At 43.9% G+C, this 16041-nt stretch overlaps 1 protein-coding gene across 1 annotated transcript; it reads right to left on the bottom strand.

Moving 5' to 3' along the window:
* Positions 1-1721: 1721 nt before the first annotated feature.
* On the bottom strand, positions 1722-7350 carry LOC115390478 (beta-crystallin A1-like). The gene is made up of 5 exons (XM_030094356.1): positions 7276-7350; positions 7075-7193; positions 2195-2336; positions 1956-2098; positions 1722-1869 (listed from the first exon to the last, which is right to left on the bottom strand). Exons 1-5 carry the CDS (start codon positions 7348-7350, stop codon positions 1722-1724), a joined length of 627 nt encoding a protein of 208 aa, XP_029950216.1.
* Positions 7351-16041: the final 8691 nt, after the last annotated feature.

Raw genomic sequence — 16041 nt, 5'->3', positions numbered from 1 at the left:
ATTTTCCAACAGCTCTTGTGATATTTTCTGGTCTTGTAAACTCGTCTCGATGAGTCACAAATGGAAGAGCGTCTTGACAATTGTCCGTTTCCGAGTGTTTCAGAAGGTGTGAAACGGTGAACTGCAGATGAACGGCCGCTTCACTGATCCCGATGTGTTTCAGTTTGCTTCAGCTGACAACTTGTATCAGCCTTCTGGTGACTTTTATCTAGTTACACAGATATGTACGTAGATACCTACACAGCGATGATTCAGGCTGTCTGAAGCTAACTGCTGTCACCGGTCCCTGGAGTGGGCGGCGTGTTGTCAACGCGACTAACTTTAAGTTGAGTTCGTGGCGACGGTCGAACCTCATTCCCATGGAAACCCGGTTGATTGCAGTAATTGTTGTGTAATGTGCTAATTCCTTCAATCTGTACATATGAGATGAGGAAAAAGGAAACAGAGGTGGAAAGTATGTCAGGACTTCTCAGGTTTTTAACTTTTACAGCCGACATTTAAAGGCAGTTGTGTGTAGTTTCTCCTCATTTGTTTAATAAACAAAATAAATAAAGTCTCTTTTTGTCTTTTTAATAATGTATTTTATATACACAAGGTCTTGTTTATGAAATGTTTCAATAAGTTTCATGTTAACAGGTTTTGAAAATGAAGTCCCTTTACACAGCCACTAGAGAATCACCGAACCAATGCAGTGAGCATGTTGGACCATGAGGTGGCGTTGCTGGTTGTTTATGTAATGAAACAAAACACACACGCACGCATGCACGCACGCACGCACACACACACCCTATAAACATTAACAACAGTTTAAAGTTTAAACCAATTCCATCTACTTTCATATGCGGTAAAATGGTTTCAGACTGAATATATACAAAGCAACATTTAAAAAGCTTCCTGTTCGACCGTCTTTACGGCTAAATTATGTAACCATTTGTTGTCCAAATCTCTGATTTTCTCTGCTTGTGGCTCCTTCATTTGTTGTTATTTTCATTTAAGTAGAATATTGAAGCGATCGCTTTCATTTGAGTTTGTTGGGCTTCTTTCCTCTCCTGTCCAGTTTGGTTTCATCTTTTAATTCTGTGGTATTTATTTATTTTGATCCGAACAATAAGAAGAAGACAGGAAAACCAGATATGTTCAAATAAATAACTCAACGATCACTGTCATAACAAATGTATGTGCATATAACCAATTAAAAACAGGTTCAAGATGCCTTGAAAATGTGTATAAATAAATGTTTTGTTCCTGGAACAGGAAGTCTGTGTCGTCCCTCTCTATCACCCCTACACTGATTTAACTCCGAACAACGAAGCAAAAACCATAAGTTACACTCATAAGGACGCAAACTGAAAACAAAGACAGGCTCTTTTAAACTCACTCATCTGTAACTGTTTGACACACATTTCCTTCAGCTGCCTTCACGTCTTCATTCCACTGATCTCAGCTGAATTCACAGGTTTGTCCCAAACTGCTGGTCTGTGATGATCTGACGCTGTTTTTACTGCTCGTGCCGTGATGATGTGCGTTCTGTGAACCTTTAGAGTCACGTGTCGTTAATAACCGTCACCTGAATCACCAGACCGGGAACCAGAGACGACGTTTCGCCCTCTGGGCCTGAACTTTATTTCAAAAGCATCGCTGACGGCGGGGAGACGTCTGAGTGGTGCTGGAGTAAAGAGGTAGCTGCTCCGTCACTGGCGGACTCCGGGGGTCCTGACCCGTCAGTGCCGGATGCGCCTGATGGACTGGATCTTGGGGGTCTGGCAGTGGGACCCCCAGGTCCTCCAGTGCTGGTAGTCTCCGCTGTGCCTCTCACACTCCATGATGTACTGCTGGCCCCTGTAGCCGGGGTACTCGTAGCACACGAACCTGCCAGGAGATGAAGAGTTAGACACATGCCACCCGCCGACCTCTGACCCTCGGGGATCCGGACGTGTGTGTAGGCATGGACTTACGCGCCGCACTGCACGTGCATGGATCCCACCTCGGGCCTGAACCAGCCCATGGCCTGCAGGGACGGGAAGTCGTCGCACAGCTCGGCGTTGCGGCCCGTGAAGTTCTCCCTCTCGAAGATGGTCATGCGGCTGCTGCGGTGGGACTGAGCAGAGAGGCGGAGTCAGACGGCGGACTCCTCGTGTCGCTCACCGCTGGCTCAGGTCCACCCCCACCCCCCTCCACCACCTCCCCCACTCACAGCGCAGTAGACGGGCCGCAGGGACATGAAGCGCTCGGTGTGGTAGGACAGGGCGCCGCTGAAGCTCTCCCAGTTGGGGTACTCGCCCCTCTCCAGGATGAACTGCTGGCCCTGGAAGTCGTGGTGCTCGAACCCGACCCAGCTGGAAACCAGAGCGAGGCAGAGAGGGGGCAAGGGGTCGGAGGTCAGCTCGGCCAGGAGACACATCAGACAGAGAGAGAGTGTCCTGTCCTCACTCTCTCTTCAACAAATGACTAAAATCTGAAGCTCATTTTCAAACAAGCTGCTGTTTTTTTTCTTTAAAGTGAGTTTTGTAGTTACATTCATTGATATCAACCTCTGGGTGAACAGTCTGAACTCACAGTGACACAGTGAGAGTTTCTTCCTCTTTTCCCCCGTTTCCTGATAGAGTCCAGTTTCCTCCCTCATCTGTTTGAGGCGGTTGCTTTTAAATTAACACCCGCTGATGGGATCAGACCCAGAACAGTGACATCCTGACATGGATGATCCACATAGGTGGGATAGATGGTCCCATTTATGTTTTTTAAAAAGATTATTTGCCTTTTTAGCTAAAAATTAGCCTCTATAAGGTGCAGTATGCTCCAGAAACATTCTCTTAAACTGAGATTCTTTGCTTTCTCAATCAAGGCAACATCGAAGATTTTGTACTTTTGTGAAAATTCCTTCAATGTTTTTTTAACTTGATAAATGTGGAACGTCGAGCATGCAGTGTAAATGCTGAAAGTTGTGATGATGGAGCTCATGTTTATTTGAACTTACCACATTTGTTTTTAAAGATGTGCCTGAGTTTTGAACCATTTGCAAAGATTTTTGTGTGTCTGTGTGGAGAGAGAATCTGGACCAGCTCAACAATTAGCAAAACATCAACCGGTTTAAAGTGTAGTATGAACATTTCTGGTCCAGTATAAAGACACAGTCAGAGGCGGAGCGTGGGTCTCAGTACAGAGGGGGCGGAGCATTCTCGACTGGCCCTTATGATAGTAATTTTACCATTCAAACAATCCCTCATGCTACCATCAAACAACACACTAATGCTCACTTTTATTGAGCCAAGCAAACCTATATGCCTCAGAAAGCAGAATAAAGTCACAAACCAGTTCACAAACTTGTTCTGAAGAACAAATACACATACGCACGCACGCACACACAAAGACACACACACACACACACACACACACACACACACACACACACACACACACACACACACACACACACACACACACACACTGAAACAAATCCAGCCTGACAGGTGTCAATCTCAGAGCGTCCGCTGTCCATGGTGCTGAAAGCTCAGATAACGGGCTAAATCTGTACCATCTTTGATACAGCTTAAATATAAAATGAACACAGCTGGTCTAAAATTACACAATCTATTCAGATAGATATAGACACAGCTATCTATATCTTTTGGAATTCACGTATATTAGAAAAAAATAGACTCAGCGGTCTCCCATAGTTGAGAGCAACACAAGGCACATTCAAGTAGGCAGGTGTTTAAGACCACAGCATTCTGATAAAGATAATATTTTTGAAGGTTTCACTGACTCACCAGTGGCTCCGATGTTAGGTTTTGGGTAGTACCGCTAGCAGCTAGCATAGTGTTTAACATACTGTTTAACTTCCCTCCAAAGAGTCCAGATCAAGTGCAAAGAAAAAAACTCCTTCATGTCGCACAGCCAATCAGCGCTGGCTTACAGCTCTGATGCATTCATGGACAGTCGTAATGTAAGAATTGGCAAATTGGAGCCCACAATCATATGGTATACCTTCTGGCACACACTGCACATTTTATTATAATAATTTATTCACGAGTACATGTGAACACATCACATGAAATGGGGCCCTATGACCCTGTGGGCCCTGGGGCGACCGCCCCCTTGCCCCCACTCTGGCTCCGCTTCAGGAACACAGTACATCATGAACACTGGGATACTGACATGTGACTGTTGTTCTGCCTGCTGCTCTTCACCTTCCAGTATTCTTCCGTTCCATTGCTGGTAGGTCAGTTGTTATTGTTGCCATGCTATGTTTATGGGATGTGATATACTGTTGCCATGGTGACACCAGCAAACCTTGTTCTATTTTTTTCATCTACACTTCGGATGGGAATGTTTAATGTTTTCTTGTTTGAACCACTTGTGAGGTGAACTGGATTCATCAAGTTTTCTTCTTCACATTCCCTTTCCAGTTCTAATCAATCGATTCAGTTTGATTTTTTTCTTCTCTTTAAATTGTATTTTGTCAAGTACTTGAAATAAACTAAACAAAAACTAAAGAAGTCATGTATTCTGAATATTTTTCCTCCAGAAAAGGAAATTTTCCCTTTCTTTTTTTGCAGTGCATGAGATCAATCATCACATGGTTCATTCTGTTGCAGTAGGACCAGAAAATTATTATCTATCGCTCAAACATCACAATGTCTGATTTTAAAAATGCTAACTTTTATCATATTTTTTTGGGCATTGAAAAGAACTGAAGGAGGGTTATTCAGATCGCAAATCAGATTATGATGAGTGCATGAGATTTGTAATCCATCCATCATCCATCCCTCCATCCATCCATCCATCACCCATCCCTCCATCCATCCATCCGTCATCCATCCCTCCATCCATCATCCATCCCTCCATCCATCCATCCGTCATCCATCCCTCCATCCATCATCCATCCCTCCATCCATCCATCCGTCATCCATCCCTCCATCCATCATCCATCCCTCCATCCATCCATCCATCATCCATCCCTCCATCCCTCCATCCATCCATCCCTGCATCTAATAACCTCGTCAGGTTTCCAGTCCATCACCAGGGAAACATTCCCACATTATGAAAGAATTTGAAGACCAATAAATTTCATCGTAATCTGCGTAACTACATGTGAGACCTTCTGAAAAGCATTAAGCTTTAAGAGCGAAGCTCTGGAGGGATGTAACGAGTGAATCTGGACCCGGTAAACCTTTGTTATGTTTAAAAACTCAGTCAGTTTCCAGTGTTGACTTACAAAAAGACAGGTTTGGCTGAGCTGCACAGAAATTCAGTTCATCTCAGAGAAATCTGCCCCGGTAGTTTTAGACTGATTTGTCTCACACCTCGGCTGTCTGGCACCGATCTATGAAGTGACTGAACCGGATCAGCTCCGAGGTTCGGCACTTTAATGACAACCTGCCAGCGCTGAATTCAGAAACACTTTTTCTACGCGATGCGATGAAGAGAGATCTGCAGTCAGCAGGTGTTTGGAGAAGCACTTGGACGTCGGCGGGCCTCAGCCGGCGTGACTCAGGCCTGGCCTGTTACGTACGGAGCCACTCGCAGCTCAAAGCGCCGTCGCTGATGTGCGTCAAGACTCCGAGGGCGACCCGAGTCGGTTCACACGCTCGGTTAAGAATAAACAAAACGCAGAGCTCTCCCCGAGCCGTCGTCTGACGGGACTCCAGGTTTTCTCAACCCAGAAGAAACTCGACGTTTGAGCGAGCTGAGCTGGAAAACCGAGTAAACGTGGAAGCTGGAGGCCGTTTGCAGTCACTGAGTCTGCCGGAGGATTACTGAAGGATTTCTACTGCTGTGAAATCCTCTTCACATCCATCATCTGTCCTCTGCCTCTTCTCACTTCCAATTCTACAGTAATAAACCACACTTAGTGAAATACTTTCATATTTTAACCTCGTGGCTGTAATATATTTTAAGACTTTTTGAGTTTAATAAATAAAAAATGAATAAAGCCTTTATCATAATATAATCACACTGTATTTATGTTTAACAAGCAGGTGACAAATTTACTCACTTAATGTCACTTAATAATTCAATAAATTCAAATTAAAATATGTTTAAATGGAGAAAAAATATCCCAGCATTTCTTTTTAAAGGTCAACTTTTCCACATTTAGCACAGCATTGCCACATTTGGTCAGAAAAAGAGGGTTCTTTCTCTGATCTGTGCAAATAAACAACAAGAAAAGAGCTTAAATATGTTATTTTTGAAAGCTGGGACAAATGTTCACATGTTGACATATCTGTAATTTGATCAACGCAGATCATTAAATACGATGTGAACAGGGGGGAAAAACAATTTTTCTACAAAATTACTTTAAATGCTAAGATACTTTACGCTCCACCAATAAAGGTTTGAGAGGAAGAACAGGAAGATGCTGAAACAAAAAGATGGTGGTTTGGCGGGACAGATTTGGCCAACAAGCCTCATGTTTGACACCCCTGGCTGAGACACATTTTAAAGCTACAGAATGTGAAAAATGGGCTTTTTTTGTTGTTTTATTAATAATTAAATCAAAATTCCCTGTGTGGCCCTGCGCTGGACAACGCAGCAGAGAAAATAGACGAACACCATTAAAAAAATCTGATATTGTTGCAATAAAGACAAAAAAGTGTGAAATGAGAGGAGAAAGAAGGAGAAATGTAGATAAAGCTTATCTTATGTGTTTCTTTCAATCTCGTCCCGGTGTGGGTTTGTAAAATCTGAAAGAACGTCTTCCTCAGTGAAATCTTGACATTTCCCTTCACACATAGAGAATGGGAGACGAGAGATGGAACAACAAGCCACAAAAACACTCTAATGGCCTGGATTGATCACTTCCTGATGACTGAATAACCCGCACAAAGACAGAATCTTGCCATTGAAACGGATTTCCGGGCAGCTAAAGGACCTTGGCTGCTCCTCAGGTGATGGTAAATGGAGGTTTTCTCACACTGGAGTTTCTCATACATCATGTAGGAGCTTTAACGTGGGTGAATGGATGCTTCTTCTCTCTCTCTCTCTCTCTACACACACACACACACACACACACACACACACACTGAGAGTCAGCTGTCCACAGAGACTTGCAGGCGTACAGGTTGTATGACTCACGCTCCACTCTCCACCCGGATGGAGCGGATGTTGTCCATGCCGCAGTCATGGATGTTGCAGCACTCGGTGGTGAACTCCAGACACTTGCCCTGGAAATGCTCCTGCTCGAACACGGTCACCTGCACACAGGGCGGCACAGAGATCAGCTCCTCCACAGGCCGCCGCTTTCCTTCCCTTACTGCTGGATGTGAGTTAATTCACCTTGAAGAAAGGGGCCATGCCCATGCTGGGGATGTACATGGGGGAGGTCATGTGGGTTTTTGTGAATCTGTACATCTCTGAAGTGAAAAAGAAGAAAACAAGTTAAAAAAAAAAAAAAATCACATTTATTCCTCACTATATGATGCAATCATCTGAGAAAACACCAAATTTGAAAATAATCAAAAATTTTTTTGTGTTTAAAAGTCAAAGAATAAAAAAGGAAAAACAAGAAAAAAAAGAGTAATTCTTACTTTTACAGTTCTAAAATGTAAACAAAGATGCTTGAAGAGTTTATATGATTTTATATCCGGGATTAAACACACAAAAGAGAAATAAAATATTTCATTTCAGCAGGAAAAAGTGTAAAAATTCTGGAAGCTTCTCTGAACTTTTCCGTCTTACCTGCACGCCGTCCTCGCGCTCCTCTAAAATCCTCTTTACTAGACTTTCGCCAGCACGTGCAGCCCCGTTATATATGGGCGTCCACGCGGAATGCTCGTGCGTGTGCTGACCCCTCTCACGAGGTCAGCTGTGCATCAATCAAGTGGAGAGAGAAAGACTTCCGGTTTGAGAGTTCAAAATAAAATACCCTTTCACTTCAAAAGTCAAATGTACGTAAAAGAAAGTCATTTTATTTCTATTTGTCAGCCTGTTTAACTTGTTTTTTCCATATTGTTTGTCTGTTTATTGCTTGAAAATGCCTTTAACAGGTCACGTAATCTCTAAAGTACTCATATTTATTGTTGTATTGTTTTTATCTTTTAGTGAATATAAACATTATATAATCAAAATAAATTGATTAAAGATGTGTAACAGAAAAAATGTGAAAATAATTCACTTATTAAAAACAATCTGAAGATCTTTTCCTGTGAGAACTCAGTGTTGTAGGAGTCGAAGTTCAGGTCAGCCGTAACGACAGTGTAATTAGGGAATATTACCGGTTTCTTCAAGAAGAGCATTTCATTTATACTTAATTATAATTTACACCATGTATTCAACAACTATCTCTGTTAATCTTCATCAGGTACGCCCATACTCATGTTACTCTAATGTATAAATATTTACTTTCAATTTCTGGCTATTTAGAAGGTACATTTTTTTTGTGCCAAACACATTCATCCATCAAATAACTTTTAATCTTTTGCAGGGATCATTTTTGAAGCTGATGTTTGGTTGGTCTCTATATTATATGTGTCCATCCACCATCCATCCATCCATCCATCCATCCATCCATATAACTCACACTATGATTACATTTGATCACATAATAAGAGTATACTGCTTAATTAAGCTTTGAAAATTTTATTTCATGTAAATTTGAACCTCTTGTGCAAAAATCCTTCTGCTTTTATTTTGGCTGTGTAGAGGAAAGATGGTGTTTCACCGACAAAGCCTGATGAACTTGACACACAGGTGAGAGGGTGAAGCCTCCTGTGTTTGGGCAAATGTCCCCTCTCTCTCCCTCTCTCCCTCTCTCTCCCCCCCTCTCTCTCTCTTTGTGGCTCTGTGCTGCCTGCAGACTCAGCACATCATACACAGAGCAGCCACAGAGATGCGTGAGTTGAATGCGGTTGTGTTTGTGGTCTATTCGTATAGGTCAGCAGTGCCATCGTATAGGGCAACAAAGGCCGGGGGGCTATAGGCAGAGAAAGAGGAGGATTTGGAGAGCTGGCCTGGGGAGCCTGTGTCTACAGGGAGTTCCACAAAATTCAGAATATTGGGCCCAAGAATTTTAATTAACGCTTGTAATCAATATGATGGTGATGAAACTGATACAAAAAGGTGCACAGCAGGTGCATACGGCCTGTTTAAGGTCCAGGATGTTTGTATCTGTTCAAAAATGATGTATGATTTTAAAACTTGTTAATAGTTAAAAAGGGGTAGGAATCTCTAAAAAGTGTTTACTTCTTCCTACTCCTTTTTTCGAACTGTGCTGTTATGTTGTTTTTTTTTTGTTTTGTTTTTTTTGGTTTGTTTTTTTCTTTTTCTTTGATTTGCATTAACTTTCCTTTTTATCTTTTTTCTTTTTATACATGTTCGAAAAATAAATAAATTCATTCATTCATTCATTCATTCATTCATTCATTCATTCATTCAATGATTCAGAGTGACATCAATAAAGGCTGAATGTCAGGACTTCCTGCTTTAATTTCAAAATGAAAAGAACTTTCTTACAAATTTTGAACAAATTACCACAACTCAGACCAAAATTAATCGCATCATTTCTGAACTTGTAATCAATACACAAAATGACCAATCTAATGCACAGAAACGGCTTTACCTGAATCTTTTAACCGGAGTGGAGCAGTTTCACATCAGAAAACACTCACTAATGTGGAATTTGAACCCATCCATCCATCCATCCATCCATTTTCTTCTGTTTATCTGGGACCGGGTGGCAGGGGCAGCAGTCTCAGCAGAGATGCCCAGACATTCCCTGTCCCCAGACTCTTCCTCCAGCTCTTCCGGGAGGATCCCAAGGCATTCCCAGGTCAGCAGAGAGACAAAGTCTCTCCAGTGTGTCCGGGGTCTTTTCCGGGGCCTCCTCCCAGTGGGACATGCCCGGAACACCTCCCCAGGGAGGTGTTCAGGAGAAATCCTCAATAGATGCCCGAGCCTCCTCAGCTGGCTCCTCTGGATGTGGAGGAGTAGCGGCTCTACTCTGAGCTCCTCCCTGGTTACTGAGCTCCTCACCCTATCTCTAAGGGAGCGCCCAGCCACCCTATGAGGGAAGTTCATTTCAGCCGCTTGTATCCGGGATCTTGTCCTTTCGGTCATGATCCAAAGCTCATGACCATAGGTGAGGGTGGGAACATAGATTGACCGGTAAATCAAGCGCTTTGCCTTTCAGCTCAGCTCCTTCACCACAACGGACCAATACAACGACCGCATCACTGCAGCCGCTGCACCGATCCGCCTGTCAATCTCACCTCCATCCATCCCCCACTGTGAACAAGGCCCCAAGATACTTTATCTCCTTCACTTGGGGCAAGGTCTCTCCGCTGACCTGGAGAGGGCAGACCATGGCCTTGGATTTGGAGGTGCTGATTCTCATCCCCATCATTTCACACGCGGCTGCAAACCGCCCCAGTGCATGCTGCAGGTCCAGGTTTGATGAAGCCAACAGGATAACATCATCTGCAAAAAGCAGAGATGAAATCCTCTGGGCCCTGAACTGGACCCCCTCCAGCCCCTGGCTGCACCTAGAAATTTTGTCCATAAAAATGACCAACAGAACTGGTGACAAAGGGCAGCCCTGCCATAGTCCGATATGCACCAGGAACAGGTCCGACTTACTGGCGGCAATGTGGACCAGACTCCTGCTCCGGTCATACAGATGGTCTTTAACAAGGGGCCCTGAACTCCGTACTCCCAAAGCACCCCCCACAAGATACCATTAGGGATGCAGTCGAACGCCTTCTCCAAATCCACAAAACACATGTGGACTGGTCGGGCAAACTCCCACAAACCCTCGAGCACCCTATGGAGGGTCTAGAGCTGGTCCAGTGTTCCATGACCAGGACGAAAACCGTATTGTTCCTCCTGCATCCAATAGACTTTCCCAGGGAGGCTGAGGAGTGTGATTCCCCCTATGGTTAGATCACACCCTCCTGTCCCCCTTTTAAAAAGGGGAACCACCACCCCGGTCTGCCAATCCAGAAGCACTGTTCCCAATTGCCACCCAATGTTACAGAGGCGTGTCAACCAAGACTTTCCCTGCACATCCAAAGACTTACAATACTCAGGGCAAATCTCGTCCACCCCTGGTGCCTTGCCACCGAGGAGCTTACCAACCACCATGGTGACTTCAGCTTGGGTGATGGACGAGTCCACCTCTGAGACCTCAGCCTCTGCTTCCTCCACAGAAGACTTGATTGAGGAGGTCCTCAAAGTATTCCTTCCACCATCCAATAATATATCCAGTTGAGGTCAGCAGCTCCCCGCCTCCACTGTAAACAGTGTTGGTGGAGACCTTTCCCCTCCTGAGGCGCCGGACGGTTTGCCAGAATTTCTTCGAGGCCGACCGGTACTCCTCCTCTATGGCCTCCTCGAACTCCTCCCAAACCTGAGTTTTTGCCTCCACAGTTGCTCTGCAATTCGCTTGGCCTGCCGGTACCTGCCAGCTGCTTCTGGAGTCCCACGAGCCAACAAGACTTAATAGGACTCCTTCTTCAGCTTGATGGCAGCCCTTACTTCTGGTGTCCACCACCGGGTTTGGGGGTCACCATCACAGCAGGTACCGGAGACCTCACGACCACAGCTCCAAGCAGCTGCTTTGACAATGGAGGTAGAGAACATGGTCCACTCGGACTCAATGTCCCCAGCCTCCCTCGAGATATGAGAGAAGCTCTCCCGGAGGTGGGAGTTGAGAACCGTGCTGACAAAGGGTTCTGACAGACATTCCTAACAGACCCTCACAACACGTTTGGGTCTGCCAAGTCTGTCCAGTTTCCTCCTCCACCAGTGAATCCAACTCACCACCAGGTGGTGATCGGTTGATAGCGCTGCTCCTCTCTTCACCTGAGTGTCCAAAACAGGAGGCTGGAGGTCAGATGACCCTCTTGATCACTGGGGTGAACTCAAACACATGGTGGCTAATCTGTGTGTCACGGGTGCGGGGTGGAAGGACCCAGGCGCAGGCAGCCAGGCAGGGTAAGAAAGTCTTTATTCTCCAAAACAAGGGAATCCAGAACTCAAGGCAAATCGGGAACTCAGGAACAAAAAGGCAAACGGAGCGGAGGTGCAGGCAGGGACATGGAGGCACGCACACAGACGCACACAGACAGACCCACAAGGAGCCGACAAGACACACCTGGAGCACGGGACTTAAATACATGGCAGGGCAGGTGAGGCACATTAGGGAGTAACGAGGCGGGAGAACATGAGGGCAGACAAACAGAACAGGACCCCAGCACCTCCACGAGGACACAGGGGCACAGGGCGTGACACTGTGAGGTTATAAGGAAACCCACAACAGCCTGACGCCTCTCACCATGGGCAATAAGAGAATAGCCAAGAATCCAGCCCTTCTCGAGAGGTGGGGTTCCAGACACCAGGCTGTGTGTGGAGGTGAGCCCAGCTATATTTAGCCAGTACCTCTCAACCTCTCTGACAAGCTGAAGCTCCTTCCCCCCCAATGAGGTGACATTCCATGTCCCTGGAGCTATTCGCTGTGTCCGGAGATTGGGTCGCTGAGCACCCTGCCGTCGGCTGCCACCCAATCCACATTGCACCTGGCTCCAACGGTTCCCTCGGTGGGTGGTGAGCCCACCGGAGGGAATTTGAACCATCCAAACATTTTAATGTTGAGTTTCTCAAGGGAAAGCCAGTTTTCTCTATCGGTGTTGAACAGTCCAGAACATGTCCACAGCAGGATGTTTGTCACATTTCCAAGCTTCAAATGAAGAATCTGATCCTCATTGTTCACCTGCACTGCACAGGGAGGAAAAGGCAGTGAAGTCTTAATGACAGGAAAATGACTTTTCTGTCCTATTTCTTTTTCTTTTCTTTGAACCACCTGCTAACCTGAACTCTAATCCTACGATTAATCATAATTTAAAAAATTAGTCATTGACAGCTCTCCATTAATTAATCGGACTAAAACTGACAGCCCCAAATGAAAGCTTTCAAATGTAATCCTCAATTTAATAAAAATCAGCCAGCTTATTATCACAGTTTAAACAATTTTTATCATTGACAAAATGAGTTTACTCGAAGTAAAAAATGTGACTTTTGGTAAGTCCGTTGTAAAGTTGCCAAAAGCTGTTTTCTTTTTTCTTTCCCCCTTTTTTCATCTGTTCCTTTTTTGTGCCCCCCTTCTTGTTTTCATGTTTTCTTTTTTTTGTCCTCCTCTAAAATGAAAGACTTCCTGTGTGCATATTTTCACTGTTCACCCTCCAACATGGATTTAATGCAGTACATTAAAATGGTGGCGTGAGACTAATGGGTGCTTGTACTTTTGACATTTTTTTCATTTTGGTCCAGAATGACATGTTTGTCTTGTTGGGTTAGGGTTAAGGTGAGAAGACCGTATGTGTATGTGAGTTGAACATATTTGTCTTCATACTCTCACTAAGTAGTGTTAGCAGACAGAAAATACCTCAAGTTAAAAAGTCACTTGCCTTTTTGTCCAAAATGAGGTTAATAATATTCTTATTTTTTTAGGTTTTGCAGTTCATTTCTCACACGGTTGACACCCTCACTCGAGCATGTATGTTTATCTGCAGAACATGTAACATGCCTGATGTCAAACATCCACTGGCCACGGCTTTGGACAAAAGGGCCACGGTTACCACGGCAACAACCCACAAACTGCGTCATGCGGGTCTCGGTCCTTGACATTTCCCCAAGCATACGTTGGAAGTATCGAGCACCAAGTTCATCTTCACATGTTCACCGTAATGCAAACACACACACAAAGATCCACGTTAACAAAAGGATGGAGCACACCGAAGAAAATCACCGAGAGCTGCTCCAGCAGTGGTTCGAGCACCGCGACGAGCGATCGCTTTGAAACACACACACACACACACACACACACACACACACACACACACACACACGTCATATCACGAGGCAGAAGACTCGACACTGTGGACGGATCAGAGGAATCTAGAATCTTTCACGGTTCTGTAGTTTGCTCTGGATTAACTTAAGTAAACAGGAGTTCAGAGAAATAATAACGAAGCTGCTCATTTTCCAGTGGTTTTGCTGCAGCTTTCTTCATAAATGCCATCATTTCTTTTCTCCGGTAAATACAGCGCACTTAGATCAAGCTTATATTAGGCCCCGTTTGAAGTGAAGTGTTGTGTTTTCGTTTCAGAAAACCTTCACGTGTAAAGGGACATTTTGGGCTGTTTGATAATAAATCCATGACAATAAGGGACCATTAACGTGGCAACGATTTCCAGTAGAAACACAAATCTTGCATTGTGTTTTGAGTGTTCAGAGTCACTGAAAACACAACTGTTTCTCAAGGTGGAAGTCTCCGAAAACATTCTGACTCCGTCTCCATGGAAATGGGAGAAAACACAACTGTCTGGAAACCCTTGTAAACGGATGTTATCTTCAGAGTGTTGCCATGTAAACGCAAAACTCTCCTGAAAGGAAAAAGCAAAAACAATGCGTTTTTCACTTGAAACACTGCAGTGAGAACGGGTTCTAAGTTAGGAGCATCTTTTTCCAAGGCAGCAGTCTCACAGCCGGACGCCGCTGCAGAGCAGCCGGTTGGTGACGCTGCGCTGAACAGTGAGGGGATTCTTTGTCACGGTGATGGATGGATGAAATCCAGCCTTCAATAAAGCAGCCATTCACCTGAAGAGCTGAAACAGCCTCAAGTGTAAACATAGCATACATTACATGGAAAGTAAAGTGGAAAGTGTCACTTCAGGGACATTTATCTGCTATTTATTCTCCACCCTGGAGGAGAAGAATCAATTAAAAGCGTGATTTTGCAGAGGGGTTGTATGTCACGCATGTTGGGCGCTGCAGACTTTAATCAATGGGCTCTTTGTGCGGATTGTTTTGCTGCACACAGGGAAAATGTCATTAGCTTTTGTGGAGTCCACTTCATTATCAGAGGAAGTGCATCATTTACTGTGGATCTCACATTAATTACGTATTGAAAGAAAGACATTCTGCATCAGAGGATGTCTTTTGTGAAATACTGTTTCGAGATGACAGGTTTACTAGACATTAGAAATGTATATTTTGCAGCTTTTGGAAAAAAATGAGGTACTGCTATTAGTATTCAGTATCAGCTAAAGGTTATTGGTTGAGCTTCTATTCGTCTTTAAAACAACGGCCTTCGGAGTGTCCCTTGAAAATAATAAAAAAAATTTAAATTAATATAATTAGTCACCATTTTCTTTCATATTTTTAATGCCGTCATTTTAAACGTTGCAGATTATAAATGCACAGGACATGGACATAGTTTTTTGTGATACACATTTTGCATATTAACAATAAATTCATTTTGCAGGAAGACATGTCATCTCCTGCATTTATTTCTCCTCAGAATGAAAGATAAACAGTCTGCAGAGGTGGTGTGAATGCTTCTCACGACAAGATGGCCATGAAGTGAGCTTGACTCTGGAGACGCCACTCCTGGTCTGTATGTAAATAACCCAGTCGAGTATTTCCATGAGTCGTTTTCAACCACAGAGACTCTTCAACTCGAAATGAGATTAGATGTTGTTTCCTCTGCTCTTCAATTCAAGCTCGAGTCGTTTCAAGAATCAGAAATGCAGCAAATGATTTGGAGTAATGCGGATATAAGGCATTATATTCAAATCGTAAACGTCACAGGTGGGAAATAAACGTTATGAAGGAGGAATCTGATGGATTCTGCAGGATGATGACTACAAAGCTATTTTGAATGAAAAGAAGAACAAAGAACCATGGAAACAGTTGAAGCTCAGCTCTGACTTATTTAGAGTTTAATGAGTTCTTTTAAACACGCAGAAGAGTTTAGTCTTTGTTTATTGGTGAAATCAGGTGATAAGTGGAGGTCAACGGTTCACTGGTTCTATCTCCGGTTCACAGGCAGACCAGATCATGACTTAATGTTGAACTCCTTTAACCAAGGCCTCTCTGTTCATTTATTCATTTATTACATTTATTAAAATACAAGGACATGAGAACAGTCACCGTTCTCACAGTAAACACTGTAAATTTCACATTTAACTTGCAGTAATAGAATTACTGGCTGATTTCAAGATTTATTTTCAGATAAATAGCAATAAAATTCATTTTCTTCCTGGTGTT

Source organism: Salarias fasciatus, chromosome 6 (assembly GCF_902148845.1).
Source record: "Salarias fasciatus chromosome 6, fSalaFa1.1, whole genome shotgun sequence".
Lineage (NCBI taxonomy): Eukaryota > Metazoa > Chordata > Actinopteri > Blenniiformes > Blenniidae > Salarias > Salarias fasciatus.
This window is presented reverse-complemented; position numbering and strand designations above follow the sequence as displayed.

Bases quoted from the DNA above. Each gene is read 5' to 3' on its own strand.
- LOC115390478 (XM_030094356.1), bottom strand. From the start codon at position 7,350: ATGTACAGATTCACAAAAACCCACATGACCTCCCCCATGTACATCCCC. The intron at 7,194-7,275 runs GTGAATTAACTC...CCCTGTGTGCAG, and splicing joins GCATGGCCCCTTTCTTCAAG to GTGACCGTGTTCGAGCAGGA. The intron at 1,870-1,955 runs GTAAGTCCATGC...ATCTCCTGGCAG, and splicing joins ATGCACGTGCAGTGCGGCGC to GTTCGTGTGCTACGAGTACC.